At 31.0% G+C, this 23,566-nt stretch overlaps 2 protein-coding genes across 2 annotated transcripts; both read left to right on the forward strand.

Moving 5' to 3' along the window:
• The first annotated feature begins 202 nt into the window (after positions 1-202).
• LOC119667910 (fibroblast growth factor receptor homolog 1) lies at positions 203-5,862 on the forward strand. Its single transcript, XM_038077265.1, has 2 exons — positions 203-2,821; positions 5,133-5,862. The coding sequence occupies exons 1-2, from the start codon at positions 221-223 to the stop codon at positions 5,712-5,714; spliced, it is 3,183 nt and encodes a 1,060-aa protein (XP_037933193.1). The 5' UTR covers positions 203-220; the 3' UTR covers positions 5,715-5,862.
• Positions 5,863-9,416: 3,554 nt separating this feature from the next.
• Positions 9,417-13,771, forward strand: LOC119667909 (fat-body protein 1-like). The gene is made up of 3 exons (XM_038077264.1): positions 9,417-9,639; positions 9,698-9,849; positions 9,919-13,771. Exons 1-3 carry the CDS (start codon positions 9,519-9,521, stop codon positions 13,735-13,737), a joined length of 4,092 nt encoding a protein of 1,363 aa, XP_037933192.1. The 5' UTR covers positions 9,417-9,518; the 3' UTR covers positions 13,738-13,771.
• Positions 13,772-23,566: the final 9,795 nt, after the last annotated feature.

Below are 23,566 nucleotides of genomic sequence, written 5' to 3' on the forward strand. Positions count from 1 at the left end.
CTATTAACAGTTGCGGTTTTTGAAAAATACTTCAATAATAATTCAATACTTATGTAACTAATTGTCTGGTTTGGCAAAAATGGCACAGGTAACGGTAAAAACAATAGAAAAATTTCTAAAGATATTGTTATATATAAATTTGCATTTGATTATAATAACTGCCAAAAGCTTAAACAACAACAAAGAAGAATATAAATTTAAACTTGGCACTGAGACTAATATGGTGCGTAGTGTACCCTTAAATTCTGATGTTGAAATAACTTGCCGATTCGCTAAAGTAATTTGGTATAGAAACGATCAACTAATAGAAGCAAATAGAACTTTAAATTTAAGATCTATACAAGCCAACGACATCGGTACCTACAGTTGCTATACTCCTATTGAACTTCATGGTTTAAAATGGTCGAACCTTACACTTAAAATAACAGACCCACTCTCTACGATCGAAGACGATATTGCTGATTTTAAGCTTGTCTCATATGACGATACTGTTAATATAGAAAATTCGGAACAAAATCAAATTTTCGATCAACCTAGTGAAGATGAATACATTCACAAAACAGTCGGTGAATCAGTGAAATTTAGTTGCGGTGAACAGTATAATTCCATTTACAACGTTACATGGTCATTAAATGACACGTTACTCGATAACAACGACGTGCATTACAAAATGAGTCAATGGTCTTTACTGGTTGATAACCTAAAGTTTGTAGATCAAGGTATATACAAGTGTTTTTTATGCAACAAAATTGATTGTATGGAAAGGGTCACTATGCTCGTAGTGCATGCGTTTAACAGTTCAGCTCCATATGTCAGCGGTGCATTACAAAACCAAACTGTTAACCTTAATGAGCATGTCACATTTGAATGTGAAATTATTTCCGATTTAACACCTTTAAATTTTATTTGGGTGAAACATCAGGAGTTGAATATACCAAAAGTATCTTTAGAAAAAGCGCTTTTGCAATATCAGCAGACACTGACTCTAAGTTCAGCATTTATGAAGTTACCTACTAACCCAGATTCGCCAAATATATTACGTTTGGGTAATGTGCAACTAGACGACCAGGGTTGGTATACTTGTATTGCCTCTAATAATTTCGGCTTTGCAAAAACCAGTGCATATCTATCAGTTTTTGCAACTGCTGAGCTGCATAATGAGACTATTATCAACGAAACACTTACGTATGTCCCAATAGCCGTGGATAAATACATCCCAAAAACAAAATTATCAAAACAGGTTTTAAAAAGTAATAGTATGGAAATTTATAATCAGGACATACAATCTACAGCGATAGATAAAAATGATATTGATAGTGAACACCATAGTGAGTTGGATTTTGATGCAAAGGAATCGACAGACTACAGTGGCAAAGAATCTGCACCAGAATTTAAAAAACTGAATCAACTGCATCCACTTATATTGAAACCCGCTGGTAGTACTGTGAGTCTAGCATGTGTTGCCAATGGGAATCCATTGCCAAATATTACTTGGTCGTGTAATAACACAGAAATAATACGCCATATTGGTAAGGTTACATACAAGAAATGGTCTGTTACAATGGAGGATGTCATTACTTCTGATACTGGTGCTTACACTTGTCATGTATGTAATAAACTTGGTTGTCGTAACTACACTACCAAACTTATAGTGACAGATCGTTTACGTTCGAAACCAATACTTAGTGATAAGTTTCCACAGAATCAAACAGCTTTAATAAATAGTAGTGTGAATTTTAAATGTGTAGTCGTTTCGGATTTAGAACCACATATAGAATGGATTAAGCACACCCATGCTAATCGAAGTTCCACAGATCTTGCAAAAGATATTCCTATCATATCCAATAAGGAGAATAATGAGAACAAGGAATTTATTAGATTACCTACCGATGCGGATCAGAAACATATACTGCGTTTAGAAAATGTAACGCACACTGACGAAGGTTGGTATACGTGTATAGCTGCGAATAATTTAGGTCAAGCTTCAGCAAGTGCATATTTAAAAGTCGTTGACAAGTTGCCTAGTCGTGAAATATACACAATTATACGTAATCATCCACTATTGATAACAATAGTTGCAATAGTAGTGTTATTGCTACTCTTCTTTGGATCCATTTTCATGGTTTACGTTTTACGTAAACTTAAACATGAGAAATTATTGAAACAACGCATTGAGACGGTGCATCAATGGACCAAAAAAGTTATTATATACAAACCACCTTCGTCAGATAGCGGTAACTCATGTGACTTACAAATGCCGGTCATTAAAATAGAAAAGCAACGCACCACTTTTCAGACCTCATCCAATATGGACTCATCACAAGCTTTCAACGAATATGAATTTCCACTAGACTCAAATTGGGAAATAAATCGCAATCAATTGACACTTAGTTCAACACTTGGTGAAGGTGCTTTCGGACGCGTAGTCAGAGCAGAAGCAAGTGGTTTAACACATGCACCTCCAAATTCGACTACAATTGTGGCTGTAAAAATGGTTAAAGAGGAGCATACTGATGCTGATATGGCAAGTTTAGTGCGTGAAATGGAAGTTATGAAAATAATTGGAAAGAACGTAAATATAATAAATTTACTTGGATGTTGCAGTCAACAGGGTCCACTTTGGGTAATAGTCGAATTTGCTCCTCATGGGAACTTAAAAGATTTCCTTAAAAAGAATAGACCTATTTCCACTATTGGCAGCTCCAGTTTACAAAGATTTCGTAGTAATTTTGAAGAGGAGAAGGCACAGTTAACCGAAAAAAATTTAATCTCATTTGCATTCCAAATTGCACGTGGAATGGAATATTTAGCGTCGAGAAGAGTAAGTTGTCTTATTTATGTGTTTGTAAATACTTATGAGAATTAGATGTTATTTGTATTCCATATAGTTATCATTATTTATATTTTTAAATTATTATAGAACATATCTGGTTTCTTTATCTATATCTTTGTCATTATTATTTATAGTCAGTCTTGTTTTAATGGCACTAGTGTGTGCTTTTTTACTTAACGCATTGTAAGTAATATGGGAATCGTTTGAAAGTAATTTGAATATCAATTACATGGATTACACGGAAAAATTATTTTTTATTGTTATGTGTTTTATTAAGCACATAAAAGTAAAAAGAATTTAATTACCATCGAGAAAAAAAATTATTTACATATATATAATTCCATTAATTATGGAATCAAAATAAAAAATAATGCAGGAAAAAATCAATTAAAAAAAAACTTGAGAAAACAAAGCCAAATTTAAACATTTTAGAAAATATGTGATTTGAACCTGGGATTTAACTTAGACAAAGATAATCTATTGCCACATTTCGCGCCACAATTCTTGACTTATAGCTTGTTTACATTTAACTTTATTTAAATATTTCATACTTTATTAGATGTATTCGGTAGCTCCAAAAGGTGGTTAAAAACAACAAGTCGCTAGGTAATATATTGGCATCACTGTTGGTGTCTGTCATATGTTATGTTTTCGCAAAGAGCAAACACGTTTGGCTTAGAAATCAACATGCAAAGCAAAAACAAAATTCGCAAAAATAAGTCCATTTTCTTCAAACTGCTTAACGAATAAGCCATTGGCATTACCATAGTGCTAAATCTTAAAACCGATCTATTGTAAATGATTTTTCAAAGAAAATGGAAAATTCTAGTCAGATGACAGAAAAATTTGTTTATTATTTATAAAAGTAAATATATATCTGACAGACTTTCTTACACCGCGTTATCAAATCTCAGAATGGTTACAGGCTCCTCGGGGAGATATGCAGATCTGAGGTCAATTATTGCTTAGTCTAATGAAGTGATAAGCAATAATCCAGTCAAGGCGCAAAGAGGGGTTTTGTAGAAACCTCGCAGTTAATAGAGAGTAAAAGTGCTCAGGTGCACTGACGCAACTCAACTAGTCTGAACATAGTATATCTATTTTGAAATAGTAATTTTTTTTTATAAAATTTGTAATGACGATTGACAGACTATTGTATATATTATTATTATGACAGGGATTTATTGTTGTTGTTGTTGTTGTCGTTGTTGTGATTTGAGTTAGTGCTATTGCGCACTTTTACTCTTTTGTGGCTGGGGGGCTTATCCTTGCCCCACACTAAACTTTAACTATACTAGAATCATTATCATTTATTTATCTTCTAACTGATGACGGACCGTAGGTCAGCATATCTTCCTGTGCGTCCTGAGGTGGACTTAAGGTTTGTTAGGGCGGGGATGGGCAACGTATCAACTTTTGTGAATAATTTTAGGGATTTATAATTTATGTATTATGTTCATTAAAAATTTCAATACATGAATAAAAATAAAACACAGTCTTTAAAATAAAAACAAAAAGTTATAAGACAATTGCAAAAATGATAAAATAGTGTTAAATACTGCTCATTGAGCATTAACTAGTGATGTTAGACGTTTGAAAATTATACAATCGAATGTATTGACAACCTCGTATTGCTTTCTGATGAGCTTAAGCTCTCAAAAATTTCAAATATTTGGTCAATGGACCGGTCTTTATTCCACTATTTTACTAGGTTTTCATCGATAAACCCTAAAAAAAATTATACTTTTATATAAATTCAAATACAATATAAAGTGCTCATCAATTACTTTTTTGTGTTATTGATTTTATATATATGTATTATTATAAAAAACTTTTTTATAAAATTATCTGCAAGTATTTTTATATTTACATGTATTTATCCATCACAAATGTGTTTGAAATTTTTTTACTTGTCATATGTTTCACTGATTTGGCAGTGATGTCAAGTTATTCTCAAGTAACCAGAAGTTATTCTATTGGAGCAATCGTGTCAAAAGAATACACCTAATATTAAAAATAATGTTATTTTGAAGTGGTCATATTTTTCTTTTTGTTCAAGGAAATACAGTTGAAAAGAAACATTCCTGTATCGGAATCATTGATATATATTTTAATTTAAAGCGTATAATTTAAATCATTTGCGTTATAAGCTTATAACATTTTCATGAGAAAAAGTTAAATCCTTTTTGAATAAATTTTAATACCAATTTGAAGATGTATATTTTTGACAAATAATTAAAGATAATTTAAGTATGAATTGCTTTTGTTTTAATTAATTAAAAAATATTTTTTATTGTAGTGCATTCACCGCGATTTAGCAGCGCGTAATGTCTTGGTCAGTGATGACTATGTAATGAAAATAGCTGATTTTGGCTTAGCACGCGATATACAAGATACGGATTATTATCGCAAAAACACTAATGGACGTTTGCCTATTAAATGGATGGCACCAGAATCTCTGCAAGAAAAGTTTTATGATTCCCAGTCCGATGTTTGGTCATATGGCGTACTGCTTTGGGAAATTATGACATATGGTGAACAACCATATCCCAATATTATGTCAGCTGAAGAACTTTATAGTTATTTAATAACAGGCCAACGAATGGAAAAACCTCCGCGTTGCTCTTTGAACATTTACATGCTTATGCGACAGTGTTGGCACTTCGATTCTAGTTCACGACCGACTTTCAAGGAAATTGTTGAAAATTTAGATAAAATTTTACAAGTGGCAAATATTAACAGTAATGAGGAATATCTGGATTTGTCTATGCCTATGCTTGAGACACCGCCTTCGTCGTGCGATGAAGACGATGAACCTGAAACCTTTAGAGAGACTTCACCATTAAGATATCAGTACACTTATAAATTTAACAAGAGTTAAATTTTTTTTACATAAGTGCAACTTAATGAATATCCTGTTTCGAGATATATTTCAGATTAAATAGAAAGCCATATTTTGTAATTCACAAATACTCATATTATAAGTATTATTCGTAAAATTGTTGGTATGTTTAATTTTAAATTTTCTAAGCACGTAATTTAATCAAAACGATAAAGACTTAAAATTAGTTTATAAATTGTATATGTTATAATAATAATGTATTTAAGTAACTAAGCTTATTAAATTGAATTGTTAACCACACATTAGAGCTTTTCAAACTCTAATTGAAGATTAACTTTAATGCATGAAATTTAAATAAACTTGTATAAATTATGGTTTGCCATATCTACGTGTTATCTTTAATTTTGCCTCTTCAATTCAATATTTTAGCACTAAGGGTTATGTAGATGAAGGGTTATTGTTTGAAAATAGTGATGAATATTAATTGAGTTGAATGTGACATTACTACGGATCATAAGTAAGAAGTTCACATAAGGTTTAAGAGTACTTCTATGAATAGATAACTACATTTTATTTAGTATGTTTAAATTTCATAAAAGCATTTGTGAAGTATAATAATAGATAATAATTTCAAAAAATTGATTGCATATAAATAAATATTAAAACAATATTAAAACATATTTTTATTTAAATATAAAAGGGTGATATTTAACGTATTTAACTCTCCATAATCGTGATTAAAATTTGAATCAGACTTGAAGTAGGTATTCTCAACATGTTTTCAAATACAACATAAATTCAAATATAAAAACTGCAATCTTTTTTATTTGCTAATTAGTTTATGTTTTTTATCTTCATCCTTTTTACTACCAATATCGAAGTGACCATTTTCATCATTTCCTCAGTGTCATCCAAACGTATTTAAATTTAACGCGCATCGCTGGTTTTAATGACGCCCTTGGAGGTTTGTCGACTTTTGTGTTATTCCTGCCTCTGTACACTTTGTTCGCATTTTGCAATATTTGTTAAATATTTTTATATTTTTATATTTTTATGATACTTTATGTGACATTTACGGTGTGTGTCTTCCTTGGGGCCAGAGTTCTTGCAACAGTCCTCCGCACCGAACTATTGAATGTGATTTGCCAAGATTTTATTAAATCATTGTTTTTACTCTTCTTTTTCTGTTCACGGACAATTCACTATGCTGAACAGTGAAAGAATAAATATCAGGATTAAAATTGGATTTTTACTGTTGCGTCAAGAATTTGTTAGCAACGCTTACGTATTAAAATTGAAAATGGATTTGTCGTGTCTAAATTTGATTAGCATTGCGTAAAGTGAGAAAGACTAAAATTAAAAACGTGAATAATAAAAATGATAATAAAAATAAAAATAAAAATAAAAATTAATTGAGGTATATAATTCATAAATAAGTTTCTTTGTTAATTAATTATATATGATTTATATGTACAGTCAAACTTCCATAACTCGAAGTCCAATTTTGCAAAGAAAAGGTTCGACTTAAAGATTGAGAAGATTTCAAGACAGAGAATTTTTTTTGTGTTTTTGAAAGAAACTAGGATTACATTTGAAAATGTTTATTTATTTATTTGAAATCAATTACAGAAGTTATAGTGAAGTAAAATATTAAAAAATTATGGCTTTCCTAATTAGAATTAGAGATTCCAATTTATTCCAAGCATTATAGTGATCATCGGTTGTAGTATCATTCGTTTGCAAATAAGTATTCAGAATTTTGAATGAATCTTCATTTTCATTCTTGGAAGGCTGATGAACAATTTCATACACCGAATCCTCTTCATCACATTCCGATGTGTTTAGTATCGGATCCACTAATTTTGAGCTATAATGCTCAATAATATCGTCATCTGTAGGAAAGTTTGATGTACAAATTTCTTCAAACTATTTGGGCGTACAATTACTTTTTGCAAATAATTTAAAAATTCAATTTTTTTCTAAGTTTCATACATGGTACTTGGCAAAGGGCAATATAAAGTGTGAAATATTTTTATCCGGGATGAATAATATAGTATCAACTGTATGATTTTCATGAGCAATTAGCGGTTAAGACATCTTTCACTATATTTATATCACGTGTTAAATATAGGCTTTATTAAGATGTTTGTATTTGTTTTTAATATACATTTGGATATAGTTGCCTCATTTGACGGACTCGAAGCCTATCTAACACCTCTACTATTCTTTGGGCACCAAGTTGGTATCTACAATTGAACATTGAATGCCAGTAAATGAATAAGAGTGTGTGATGCCTACTGGATTTTAGTCGCCTCTTACTGCGGGAATATTATAACTCCTTTCTCGCTGAGGCCATTGTTGTATCAGAACAGTAGGAAAGCTAACATAAACAACGTTCTCTTCTGTAATCAGAATTTCAAGTATTGTACTGTACCGCAACAGCTCAGTACACGTCGCATTGATATCGTCTGTTCCAGCAGTTTTGAAGTTCTTAATGTTTTTAATCAATTGCAGTAACTTATGACTTTATTAATTTTCCTGAAGTATCTGTTCCACTCACTTTAATGGGTATTTTGGGAATGAGACGGTTTGGGTATGTTTCTTTTATAGCTGATTTTTCTTTAAAAGTAAGATTACTGTTTGTATATTTAAAGAATATATTAAATAATTAATCAAAGACACATTTCTAGTATTCTCATTAGCAATATATAACTAAATTTTAGTGCATCAGTCTTTAGGTGGAATATCAATTGTCGGCTTCAAACAGACATTTAGAATGCATTAGTGGGTGCAAGAAAATGTGAGTTAAAACAGATTATTTTTTATATCTTGCCTAGGTGAGGCTTAGTTAATCTATTCTACCACACAATAAATTTGAACAGCATTGCAAACCTTGGCCTAATGAATATATAGAACTTTTTTTGGTGAACGCCTGAAAATTTTGCTAAAACACTGTGGGAACTCTAGTATATGGTAAAAGTTGTGGTCTTTCTAATATACTAACACAAAATATTATGTTGAAATAGATTATATATTTTTAAGTCTCAATTTGAGTGGGTTTCAATAATCATATCCGAGATTTATAGTGTAAAAATAACGATTCTTGAATTATTCTGTTAGCTTATGTTATATTACAATCTAAACCTAGTTATTTTTCCTTGAATAGGACACAGTTTTTTAGGTTTAAATAAATAAAATTAAGTAAAAATGTTAAATTTATAATTTATATTGATAAGCTTCCTTTATTTTAGTTTTTACCTTATAACAGACAAATTAGGTTAGAACCTAACATGTTTCGTTATTAAGAAACGCGTTTACAGTACAACAGACCTGCAAGTGTTCGTGTTGCTAAGAGCTCATATTTATTATTCCAAAAATTGCATTTAATGTTTAATTAATTAATTAAAAATAATAAAATACAAAATTAAAACAAAACGTTTAGCAAATCTTTGAAATGAATTTTTCATTTGATCCAAGACTCTTTGATGATAACAGAAAAATGTATATATACATAGGCGTCTATATTGCATAATTGAAGAGGCCGATGCCTTAAAAGAAAGCAAAAACAATCGTTGATTGATAAACTTATGTCAAAATTAAGCAAAATAAGAGACAGACAAAGAGGCCTTAATTTGTTGAACTGATGAACCTATTTACATAGCGAATTAATATCGACAATGTGTGTGATGTGGTGATAATAAATTTACAGCAATTAGTATAAAAGGGCTTGTCCACTGGAGTAAGAACGTAGTCTCCTTCCGAGTGCAATTCAGTGTGCTCAATATATTGATTAAGCTTAAACAACATTCTTAATACAAAAAATTAGTCTATAAAGGTCTAACGATGATGAAATCCTTGATGTTCCTGACCTTGTTGGTCGGTTTGACAGCAGCAGGCGTGCTGAGTAGTAGCAGTAGGTTAGGACGAGTTGGATTATTACCAGATTACATTATTAATAATATGGGTGAGTTTAAAAATAATGATCGACAAAATTAAATGTATAATTATTGATAATAATTTAGATATTAAGCGTGTGCAACGTGTGACAAACGAAGAATTGATACGCCAGAAGTTTATACTAGATATTTTTCAACATGTGAATCAACCACTTAATAATCCAGAGATACTAGATTTAGCACAAGGTTTTGTTACGGATAATAATAGATATATCCAGGTAATTGTTGCATATGCATTGCCTATAAAAAAATCATATTAATAAAATGGAACTACATACTTTTATTAGGGCATTGATGAAGAAATGCTAAATGTTATTGAGCTGGATCGTCAACACAGATTGTTGCGCAAGACAGATACTTTCAACATCGTGGAGGAGCAGCAGTTACGTCAAATGATTGGTTTATATCGCTTATTTGTACGTTCAATAGATTGGAATGTCTTCCAAATGAATGTGGCTTATGCACGTATGAATGTGAATGGTGTTATGTTTGTAAATTCTTTATTAATGGCAATTAGAGATCGTGCCGATACTCAATCGCTGAATATTCCAAGTATTAATGAAATTTTACCTGAACTATATTATAAGCAGGAATTAATTAGAAAAGCGCAAAATATGGATTTGAGTGCTTTGGAAAGTGATACAGACACCATAAAACCAAATATAATGGATGTAATTGGTTTAGGGAGACGCACAAAATTAATGAACAAATTTTCTGCACTAAATTCGCTTGGATATTTTGATCGTTCTTCAATGTGGATGCCTTGGCGTGAAATGCGTATGCAAATGGCAATGCAAAGAACACCAGGACAACAACCTAAAACTATAATGCTTAGCGCTAATAAAATTGTATTACAAGATCAATCCAATATCGCTGATGACAGTACAGCTATGTTAACGGAGGATGTAGGCTTAAATGGTTACATGCAGGAACTCATTAGTGAATTGATTATTCGAATAAGTAACCAATTTAATCGTGTAAGTTTGGATCGAAATGTTGACGAATTAATGCAACAACGAAATGAATATATAGATTCACGTCGTCGGCAAATGTCTTTTGAAGACAATGAAGAACCCAATAGAGCGAATGATGATAATGATAATAGAGATATCTTTATGACTTCAGGAGTTAATAATCGTTATGAATTCCAACAAGAGCCATTGGATAGATCAAATATTGATACTGAGCGAATGCGTTATATTAGTAGGTTACCAACAGCAGATATAAATGACGATCGTTTACTATTCATAGGTCGTAAACGACTTTTAAGTGGTTTTAACAGAATGGATAAACAAAGTCAAGAAGATGACAATGATAAATATATTCAAAATAGTGAAAATGCTCGACAAAATGTTGTTAGTGCAGGAATACGAGACAGTATAACAACTGAACAGCAGAGAGTTGATCGCTTAAATATGAATTATGATCGTTTTGAAAACATGAATTCAGAAACGGAAAGAATGCGCATTGTCGATCGTCTTCCTACTGTTGATATTAATAGTGATCGTTTACTACCTATAAGTAATAAACGTATTTTAAATGATCTCTATACACCTTATATACGTAATTTGGAAGGACAGCGCGAACGCTTTTTAAGTATAGTACGTGATCAAGTACGTGATGGACGCCGCACTAAGAACGAATCAAACCGTATGGAACAAGAACGTATATGGGATCAGCGAATTACGGAAAATCATCGTCGGGGCATGAACTTGCAAGAAAGAGATGACGATATTCCTGTTCATGATCAGCGACTTGATAATAGAGAGCAACCAGATCGTGTAACGAATAGGCGTAAGGTTGAAGTTAAAAGTATAGATGATGAGGATGATAAAGCGTTTTTGAGAACAAGTCAAATAAATAATCTACCAACAAGAGATATAAATGATGAACGATTATTACCTATTAGTCGTAGACGCTTCATCAATATGGATGACAACGTTCGTGAAAACACACAGGAAGGAAATACTCAAGACGATTTGAGTAACATGCGTGATAAACGAATCCGTGATGGTCGGCGTGTTAAGGATCAAACAAATCAGCAAATTGCGGAAAATCGTCGTCGTGGCATGAACTTGCAAGAAAGAGATGATGATATTTCTGTTCATGATCAGCGACTTGATAATAGAGAGCAACTAGATCGTGTAACGAATAGGCGTAAGGTTGAAGTTAAAAGTATAGATGATGAGGATGATAAAGCGTTTTTGAGAACAAGTCAAATAAATAATCTACCAACAAGAGATATAAATGATGAACGATTATTACCTATTAGTCGTAGACGCTTCATTAATATGGATGACACTGTTCGTGAAAACACACAGGAACGAAATACTCAAGACGATTTGAGCAACAAGCGTGATAAACGAATCGGTAATAGTCGGCGTGTTAAGGATCAAATAAATCGTGGAAATCTAGACCATGAACAGCGCATAAGAGATCAACTAATGGATGAAACACGTGATAATTATGAAGATCAACATTTACGAACTATTTTACGTATGCGCAATATCAAAGATGATATGAATAATCCTATTTCAGAAGACTCCTACAAAAATGAACGATACGATGTCAATGAAATTCGGAATAGAGGCAATCAACTACCGACTATTGATGCCAATAATGATAGATTATTACGCTTAAGTCGTAGACGACAAATGGATTATGAAAGCTTGCGTGGTATGGAAAATATAGGAATGGATAGTCAAAATGATGATCAGAACCAATGGATTAGAGATGAAAACCATAAGAATTTGAATAGAAACGATTGGAGAAGTGATGAAAGAAAAACTTTTCAACGTTTTCCACGAAGTGCTGCAATGGCGGGAAAGAATGTGAACTCACAGAATGTCGGTGAAGTTTTGGTCCATAATTTGCAGCAATTGATGGCCCGATTATATATGGAATACAGTGCATTGAGTTCAAATAATAATCTAATGATAACTAACATATATAAGAAATTGAATGCAGAGCGTATGAACAATCCTCGTTTAGCCGATGAACAAAATGAACGCTTTGCTTTGCGTTTAAATGAAATGCGTTTAGAAACACTAATTAATCGCAGCATGATAGAACGAATTAATGATATAATGGAACGTATTAATCAAGAAATTGTACCTTCATTAGGTGTTAAACAAAGTGATATAAATATCTATGAGGAAACTAAAGAAGTTAATTCCTTGGTAGGGGATATTTTTATGGGAAGACTTATTAAGGGATTAAGTGTTTTAGATATATTGCGTGAGGTGATGTTGCAAAACATTGAAATTAATCAAGGTTCTACTATGGCTCGAATATCTTTAAGTGATCCTGCAGTACAATATCTATTGCAGCGTGTAAATCAAATGATTATGGATCAACAACGTACTCGACAAGTCGAAAATTATCGTCGCGAGGATTTGGAGATGGCTGGTGTAGCAATCAATGATGTGATTGTAGATAAGTTATGCACATATGAAGAAGCAAATGATGCCGATCTCATTAATTTACTTAACTCGAAAATATCATTAAGTAAAGATCGTAAGCAAACAATGTTAGTTGCTCGTCAGCAGCGTCTTAATCACAAATCGTTTACTGTTAAAGTTGATGTAACTTCTGATCGTAATCAACGTGTACTTATGCGTACAGTCTTAGTACCAAGTATGGAAGACGAACAGCAACGTCAAAACTATATTGTATTAGATACAACAGTAATTGATTTGATTGCTGGTCGTAATATGATACAACGTAAATCTAAGGATATAACATGGACTGCACGCGATACTTTGCCATACACAGAAATGTATCAACGTGTTATGATGGCAATTGATGGAGAAATCGATATGCAACCTAAGACTATTAATAGTCAAAAATGTAGATTTCCACATCGTCTGTTGTTACCACGCGGTCGCGTTGAGGGCTTACCAATGCAATTAGTTGTTATTTTAACACCAATGGAAGATGATGTTCCACAAAGTGATGACACAATTTGTGGTCTGGGACTTGGAAATTTGAAAATGGAACGATTACCATTGGGATTCCCATTAGATCGACCAATTGATAATTTGGAAGAAATATTGAGTGTATCCAATTTAAAAGTAAAAAATGTTTTGATATATCATGATAAATAAGAATATATGAAATTTGACGGTTGATTCTTAAAGATTTGTGAAAAAAAAAATAAAAAAAAACAAAAAAAAAATAATTTTATGTATGAATTAAATAAATTAGAATAAATTAAAATTGAACATTATGCAATAAAGCATCAGAAGTAATTCTTTTATTTAACAATTGATATTAAAAACATGATTTCCTTATCTATATTAAGAAGTATGTCTAGAACTTTGCTACTTTAAGTAGATTTAGCGTAACATGTTTGAAAGCACGTCATTTAAGCACTTACCAATGCATGTATATTATTCACAATCGATGCCTTTATTGTGGTAATTTCATCACTCACCCTTCAGTCCACCAATAGCATTCTCTTGATGATTCTATCTATCTTACTTTAACGACTGATGGACAATGTTGCAGTGATATATTCATAAACATGCATATATCCTTAAAGTGATTCGAATGATTATATTAATGCTGTTATTTAATAATATATATTATTAAAGTTCTGAAATATATGGAATTATAGTTTAATGTTAATAACAACAATATTTAATTTTAAGATGTTGCTGTGATAATTCTCTTTGGAAACCACAGGTAAACGATATTGCCATAATAGTAGAAAAATTATAAAAACCTTAGCATGATATTTTTGCTTATTTTGTTTAATTTAGACTTTTCATTTATACTATAACATACTTTTAGTATTGTAAATTTTCAGATACTCATTCAAATAATTAGGGTACAGGGTATTAGGGTATGTAACTGTCAAGCGGAGTCAAAAATTCCCAACGGTTCTAATAAAAGCATTTTTGTAATATTTTTGGTATACATCGTTTAAATAAAAAACTATATCTTTTGAAAAATGATAAATTATTATGTTGAAATAAAGCTTAACTTCGATATTCTTAACTAAAATTAAATAAATTAGCAAATCAGTTCAACAATACTGATAACATTTAAACTCAAGTAAATTAAATCAATTAGCATATTTTTATGTTCTTTTTGACAAATTGAAATGTTTTATAAAATTTAATGCTTCTGACATAAATATATTTATATATGTTTATTCATATAAAATATTTTAATATTATCAAATAAATAAATTTTTGTTTTTATTACCATTAATCATATATGTTATATATTTATATAATAGACTCGTACATCGTTATATGAAAATTATTCTAAAGACCTATAATATATTAAAAAATAAATTTGTGTTATCTTTGAGATTAAAGTTCAGAATTATATAAATCAGTTCATTAATCTTTTTGAAATAAATAGAATGTTTGCTCACACATGAAGATTAAAGTATGTAATTATTTAGAATTAACTATAAAAACTATATATTTAATTATTTTCAGAAAGAAATGTTATTTTGATTATTTCTTCACGTTTATATACCATATACGTAACACTTCGTTCAATAATGTGTGTGACTAACTAATTAAAACACATTTTTTTGCCACTATTCGTTTTTATTCATCAACATAGTCCGCTTTTAGGGAGATACAATCATTCCAACACTTTTGCAATCTTTCGATACCGTCTTTGTAAAACGATTTTTCTTTGCCTTCAAAATAGATGTTAGTTTCGGCGATTACTTCATCATTTGAGCCAAATCTCTTGCCACGGAGCATCTTTTTGAGGCCTGCGAAGGTCCAGTAGTCGCTGGGGGCCAGATCTGGAGAATACGGTGGGTGCGGCAGCAATTCGTAGCTCAATTCGTTCAATTTTGCCATCGTTTTCATCGACTTGTGACACGGTGCATTGTCTTGGTGGAACAAAACTGTTTTCTTCGCGATATGAGGCCGTTTCTCTGCGATTTCGTTTTTCAAACGCTCCAATAACGCTATATAATAGTCGCTGTTGATGGTCTTCCCCTTCTGGAGATAGTCGATGAATATTATTCCATGCGCATCCCAAAATACAGACGCTTTGGGCGACTTTCACCGGCTGCATGCCACTCAGCAGACTGCCGATTTGACTCTGGAGTGAAATGGTGGATCCATGTTTCATCCATCGTGATGTACCGATGCAAAAACTCCGACTTATTGCGCGTAAACATGTCCAAACAGCTCTTTGAATCACCGATTCGTTGTTGTTTTTGCTTCGGTGTGAGCAAACGCGGCACCCATTTGGAAAACACCTTTTTCATACCCAAATGTTCGTGTATTATGGTGTGTACACTGCCTGCTGATATTTTATTAAAAAACAATGATAAATCAGCACACGGAATTGCTTTGAATTCATTTTTTTTTGAAAACTCAAAAGTAGCGTCATTTAAAGCACTATAACTTGTAAACAAATAGTCGGATTAACATATGATTTTGACAGTAAGCCTAAAAAGGTTGCCACTTTCGAAAAAAAAGTATTTATTAGTATTAGTGCCGCCATCTATGTTTCAGTCACACACATTATTGAACGAAGTGTTATATATCCCAATAAAGGAAAGCAGAAGAGTCTTAATGCTACGGTCTCAATAATTAAAGGGCCCCCAATTCATTTCAATTATTTCAAGGAAGTGTAGTAACTTCCTTATAATGAAGAGTAACTTTTTCAACAGTTGGTAAATTAAGATCTTTGTGTAGGGTTTTGTTTTTGACATACCACGGAGCGCACGTAGCTTGTCGGAGAATTTTATTTTGTTCTCTCTGGATTTTTTTCTATATTTGTGTTATATTTATGCTGAACACCATAGTTCTATACCATAGGTCTAAATTTTCTTTAATATTAATTTTTAAATTAACAATTTGTTATCGAGACTGAATTTAGAGTTGCGACATAGAACCTAGTACAATTCTTTATATTTGAGATTTAATTGGCATCTTTTAAAATCTTTAAAAAATTTTTATGAGTGTTTTCACCCGCAAGAATTGATTTCAGGCTTGGAAACTTTTAAATCTACATTCTCAATTTTATTAGCCGTAGTACATGTTCTTGGTCTGCTATTATATTTCTTTTTTAGCGCTAAGTCCACTTTAATGTACATTATTCACAATTAGCGTATTTAGATATCATCCGTTATTCAGATGCATCATTACTACAAAGTTATACATACTTATACAAGTTAAACATAATGGAAGGCTAAAATGTTAGTCCAATCGCAGCGCATAAAGTGATTAACTCCACGCTTACTAATAGAGCAATGAAGCAAATTTTTGACCTGTGTCCCCTTAGGGAAAGAGGAATACCATAGTTTAGACAAAAAAAAAGCAAAATATGTTGATTTAGTATTTATTAATTTAAAAACACTAAACAATAAAAAGATTGGAAAAGAAATGCTACGAATGGGGTGTGTTAGAGAGAAATGATTCGGGAAGCAGTGTTTTATCCAAACTGTCATGATAAGAAAGAAGACTATATATGAAGGAAAAGAAGTCTTTAGATATAATCGATAATATTACTTTTTTAATTTAAAAAATTTGCCTTTTTTGTTTTAATTGTTATTAAATAAATTATTTTATAAGAAAAAAACATAAATGATATATAATAAGCTTCACTTACTTATTATTTACTTTAGAAATAATATTTAATAAATACACAAATCACTTATTTCTATCTATGAAAAAATAATATCGGAAAATATTTTTAATGAACATTTTTAATTAAACTTCTGGTTGATTAAATATTTTAATTTTTCAAAAATTTGCAATCAATTTCTCATCTCATCATCATCGACATTGATGAATTTCATGTAAAAACCTAAAATGGTGTTGCTCTGTTGTGTTGACAATTCTTACATTGTCTCTGGGGTAGCAAATGAAAACAATATAACCACAAAAACAAAATGGCTAAGAGCTAACAACAACAAAAACAATAACATAATAAGCTTTTCCGCCTCATATTATGTGTGGCTTTAGCTGGCTTACAGCAGGCATTATTTTTTACATCAACCACAATATTCTGCCTCAAAATGATTCACATGCACGAACAGCACGAACAGCACGAAGTTGCAGTGACTTAATTGGCCGTAAAAAATTTAAAATGAAAATATAATCACAATTTCCGTTGTCAATGATGAGAACAGTAAGACCGTGCTATGTAAGGTTATATGCGAGGTAGTAACACCTTCTTTCCGGGCCATGTTATCGCCATGTTACTGGAAACACTTCGACACTTTGTCCTCTGCAGCATGTAAACACCTTACCTGTTCCTTTGCTATTGAGTCAAAAGTACTCGCCCAGTTCTCAGCAGACATTTAGCTCCAGGCTCCTTTTGTTATTGTTGTTGACGTTGATAGCATTTTATATTCGCGTATAATATAGACGTTAGTATTTTAATGAAAAATTTCGTACTACTGTCTCTGCTCTGCTCAATACTGCTGCTCTACGGGCTCACTTCTCGGCGTTTTCATTATTTTCAAGAGGCTGGCAAAATAATGAGTTTTTGTCTGATCCTGGATACAAGATTTTTCCTCACTATTATTTTGTTATTATTTTTGTAGCCTTTGTGTGTGTTTCAATATGTTGCATTATATTGTTTACGTGTTTCGCCGAGAGCATAATTTGAAGGTGAAAAGGATATATTTGGTGTTAGAAATATACAATTTTATTTAGTTTTGTCGCAAGGATAATAAATAACTTTTATATAATTTTTAGAGTATTAAATAATTAATTAAGCGGCAGATAAGAGAAGGAAAATTAATCCCAATAATAAAATAAAAATATCATTTATAGATATGTATATTGATATATGCTCATTGTAGTTAACGCCACTAACAGTCATAAGCACCCGTCTTATATTGTTTCCAGTGCTGGTGTCTTTATGCCACTATTGAAAATTGCCTACACAATCATCATGCATTGTTGCTACAAATTGTTGCAACTGTTTATGTCAATAACTGTTAATATCGCATCTATAGAAGCGAAGAAATGAACTACAACAACAAAAATTCTTTTTATATTATTTTAATTAATTGAATTTTTGCTTGACCATACAGCTGTTTCGAGTATTGCCAAATATCCATCATCAGTGGTCTTGAAAATAATTCTTGTATTTAATTATTCGTAAATAATTTTTTTGAGACTGCAAGTACCAGGAATCGACTTCCTGCCCTGTCAAATTTGAAGCTCAGAGTCAGCGCTTCTTAATCAACTGACTAAAAGTTGTAATTGACTTTAATGTTCACTCATTTTTATGTTTTGTTAAGTTGTTGTAAAACTTTTATTAACCAATTTAGTTTCTGTGTTCATATTAAAACGGAATTATAAACCAACTGTAGAATAAATGAATTAATTGTTGAATTTCAATACTATTCTCTTTCTAGAGGCATTATTTGTTGTATATTTTTATATTATTCTTATATATAGAACCTAATCTAGGAACGTAATATGGAGAAATTCATGTTAATGTTACTGCCGAACTCGTGCCCCGCCAAAATTGAAGCTCAGAGCCAGCGTTCATTAGTCAACTGGCATAAAGTCGTACTATTCTGTTTGTAGAGGCATTAGTTGTTGCATGATTTATATATGTTATATTATTAAATTATAATATGAAATCTTCATTTATATAATGAATTTGTAAAAATGTAGCTTTCAGCAACTCTGCAGATATATTCCAAGTTAAAGAAACACACAAATTAAAATAGTGCGCTTAATTAATTTTAATTGCAAACAGATAATAACTTTAGAATAATTAAAAAGATAGCATCACTTCTTTGCTGTACTTAAGAATGTATTTAGCACTTGTAAGTTCAACCGTTTGTGAAAGCACAAAAGTGCATTTAACTCAAGTAGGCGAAAAGTTCAAAAAATTTAATCGTTAATAATCCTGAAGTGATGAAAGTTTTTAGCGGAGATAAAAAATTCATTTTTTGAGCATTATTATCTATGAAATTTTCACAAAATTCAAAAGTTAATTGTTGTTACAAAATAGTAGTGGAAGTAGTAGTAGTAGCAAAAGTGCGAGTAAAAGGTAGCAACGGAATTTCTTGGGAAAAACTTTTGCGATTACTATACTTAAAATTACGAGTAAGAAAGCGGCGACGGAAGAGCGGCACAAAATATTTATCGTTTCATTTACGAACTAAAACAGCAACGGAAATGCCACTAACGCGCAACAAACTCAACGGAAAATTGAAGTGCCACACTGTTTACTCTGGTACTCTGGGGTGCTCTGAAAGCATAGTTTTGAGAGGGAGGAGTGCGCAAATTAGTGTTGCTCGGCGTTTCAAAGTTTTTGAAGTTGGCATTTTTTTCTAGGGATTTTGCGTGGAAATTAGCGTAAAACTTTTACAATTCACAAATGAAGTCTATTAGAAAGCCACACAGTAAACGAAAATAAACTTTATTTATTATTTCACTTTGAATACAAAAAATGTTATCTATTTTAAAAAGATTCATTTTTTTCTTGTCTCCGATTTAATGCTTTTCCTTGTTCTTACTTGTGTTCTTCTCTCAATGAAAACTTTGCAAATTAAGATTTTCGCGTTTCGATAAGTGCTCGCTTAAGCAGCGTAAAGAAGAAGCGCATCTTGTAAATATAAAATTTCTGTCTTGAATTAATTTATCTTAAACGGAAGGGAGTAAAGTTTTAATAAATATGTGTTGTAAGCACTTGATCCTAGATTTGTGAATTTGTATGAGAGATAAAATATTAAGCACCACATTAATTTAAAACAGTAAAGGAAAATAAATTGTTAAGTACCAAACATAGTGTACTGTAGTGTACACTACGAAGCATACACTAAATAAAGTTCGAAACACATCAAACAATTTTTAGTGCTTAAGTGTTTTTAGTGTTCTTAGCATAAACTGTGTAACTCTTTTCGATTTTACAGTCTTTATTTTGTTATTACACCACCCTATGCTTAGAGTTGACACTTGATCTTTTTCACCTGGATTGTTAACATTTTCCTCAAGCAGCGATATTAAAGAGCCTTGTAAACACATCAGTACTTTTTAGAGAACCGGACAAAGTATCAAGCACGATTATGCAAAGTTATTACATATTGTCCGTTTACTTACAGCCTCTTTTGATATTTTTTGGCTTAATGATGTGACCTATTGTAACCATCAATACTACGTGTCTTTTTAAGCTCCTACTACTGTAAGAACAATTTGTAATCGTAATGCGAAGAAGATAAAGGACTATGGAAAACCTGTCAACATTTGCAGGCCAAACAAGTTACAAAAAGTGGAAATCCATTAATTGTAAAAATGGAGTCCCTTCTATCCAGTTGGATAGAAAATCATAATCAAAGAATGTCATTGAGTCAAATGGAAATTTAGTATAAGGTTCTGTCGATATTCAATGACTTAAAAGATAATTCTCCATCAATAAGTGGTCAAAGGTTAGAATATTTTTGAAAATTAAATATGTGGAGAAATGTGGTCCCAATTAACGACGCAAATCGAAGTATTACTTTAATATATTATACAAAGTAAATAAATTTTCTTTAATTGAATTGAATTGAATCTTTCAGATTTTTGAACAATATGGTTAAGCTGAAAAATAATCGCTTACAATGTTTTCAAAAGGAAAAAATTTCACATTTTTGTTTCTGTGTATATAACGGATTAGGCGGAAATATATATACACATGCTTAGACTTTATAAAAAACATTTTTCAAAACATTTCTGTTTATCCTACAGTCATGTTTGCAGACATAATTGTATACTTTATTTTTGTAGCAAATTTTGGGCACACTGGATTATATGTTACTTTTGATTATTCTTTATAACACTTTATTTAAACTATACACTTTTACTTCTTTTCGGATTTCGTCCTGATCGTCGGAACGCGAATCAATTTTGTTTTTTTTGCAGTAGGTGGAAAGCATCGAAAGCCAAAGTGTGAGACTTGAATCTACAAAAACCAACTCTTAGGAATGAATATGGAAAATTGCAGCCGCGTGCAGCGGATACAACCGCATTCCAGTAATAAAGAGAAAGAGTAAGAGGCTTAATACCTAGCGGACTAGGTTTATCTAAGCCAGAAAGCATGGGCGTAAAGCAGGGAAATTACGTTCGGAAAATATAGTTATAAAATGCACTAACTTCTGGAAAAAAACATTAATGAGAACTTTAAAACTTTTACATATGATGTATGAAAGAAATTTTGTGTTTCGGTTTAGGAATAGAAACACTAAAAACTCTTTAATGTGTTTCAAACATGAGCACTACAATAGGATAGTGCAGTTTCTGCTAAATATCTGGATATTTGGCATTAATGGGTTATGATTCAAACATGATGGTTTTATAGAGTTAATTAAATACTATAGAATTTTTTTTTTTTTTGAAATTTTAGTACATTTTTTAAGTTTACTAATTTTATCGCCTAAAATAAAAAATAAATTCTATAGTATTTAACTTCCCAAAATGTTCTTTGGGTAAAAGCTATTTCTTTTTCATTTACATTTTTTAATTTTACATTTATAAGAGATTTAGTATGTTATTTCATCCGTCACATTTTTAGATAGAGTGCAATTAGTTTCATATACCTAAAACTATACCTACAACTAATTACTTCTTATCTTCACAGATTATGCAATTATAATAGCTGCATCTGTTGATACCGTCCATATACTATCGTAAAAGTTTAAATTGATATCTGCAATGCTTGCGAGTATATTAATAATGTGGATTGCTGCGTTTAGTCTTATAGGAGCCATATATTATAAATGATGATTTAGTCTAAAACCTTCTTCAATATTTTTTTTTATTTTGTCTGTGAACATTTATTAATTGAAGTTAATCATATAGGAGCTATATTAATGATAATTTATTTTTCCATTCATATTAATAGTAAATTCTCTCCTTTATCCAATGAGTATTGGCTCCTAACGCGGATCAATGGCCAGTTGTGCTTTTATGTTACAGTTATAGACATAGAGTATTTTAACGTTAATTAAATGACTATGATTCAATCTTTGCTACAGTTGTTTCAAGAAATTACTATATTTATGAATAATTAATTACGAATATAAGAAATATTTCCAAAAAGACCACTGATGATGGGTATTTGGTAATATTCGAAACAATTGTATGGGCAGTCAAAAATTAATTAATTAAAGAATAATAAAATTTTGTTGTTGCAAATCAGTACTGTTCTATAAAGCAAATAATTTCGTCATAAATTATTTTTTTTTGTACTATATGTATATCTCTCACTGAATTTTAAAAGAAATTTATTTATATCGCAATTTTGTTTTATTGCGGAAATTGTGGTTTTTTAATCTGTAACAGTTACACTATTAAGTTAACCCAGTAAAAAGATTTTAAAGAGCATTTAAACGAGAAATTATGTATCTTACCCGTTGACTACTGATGGTAAAGTTGTTCATTACAATTATTTTCGTATCTTTCACAAAAAAAGGAAGACATTTTAAAGGTTTTGGGTTACCAACAAATCAAATCTCCAATAACAGTCCAGAGTTGTTAGAACTAAATAAGTTATGTTATACAATTTCATTCTATTTTTCTTTTACTTTGATTTGGTTTCATTGTATCTTCGTTGGGAAGTCTGTAATTAAAATTTTTATTCACTATTTTTCCTCAGGTAACGTTTCTTCAAATGATTTCTCCTGAAATATATTGTGTCTCCTTTAGTGAAATTCTGGGTATGTAAATGATGTAAATTGTTTGTATTATCGGATTATGTTTGATATTAAAGATACATATCTAGCGATCGTGATATCGATTCTCAAGATCGCCTTAATATTTGCAATATTATTTGAAAAAAAAAAAATCAAATGGTTATGGAGACTTCTAAATTGTCTAACTAATGAGAAAATAATACTATTATAATATTGAACCAAAATACACACTTCTCTGATTTCGTACAATACTAAGCTAATCTTACTTCCGGTGAAAGATTCTTTCTATTTTCAATCAAAACACATCT

Source organism: Teleopsis dalmanni, chromosome 1 (genome assembly GCF_002237135.1).
Source record: "Teleopsis dalmanni isolate 2A chromosome 1, ASM223713v2, whole genome shotgun sequence".
Classification (NCBI taxonomy): Eukaryota; Metazoa; Arthropoda; class Insecta; order Diptera; family Diopsidae; genus Teleopsis; species Teleopsis dalmanni.

Coding starts and splice junctions, on each gene's coding strand:
- LOC119667910 (XM_038077265.1), top strand. CDS start 221: ATGGTGCGTAGTGTACCCTTAAATTCTGATGTTGAAATAACTTGCCGA. Junction 2,822..5,132: donor AATATTTAGCGTCGAGAAGA/GTAAGTTGTCTT, acceptor TTTTTATTGTAG/TGCATTCACCGCGATTTAGC.
- LOC119667909 (XM_038077264.1), top strand. CDS start 9,519: ATGATGAAATCCTTGATGTTCCTGACCTTGTTGGTCGGTTTGACAGCA. Junction 9,640..9,697: donor TTACATTATTAATAATATGG/GTGAGTTTAAAA, acceptor ATAATAATTTAG/ATATTAAGCGTGTGCAACGT. Junction 9,850..9,918: donor ATAATAATAGATATATCCAG/GTAATTGTTGCA, acceptor TACTTTTATTAG/GGCATTGATGAAGAAATGCT.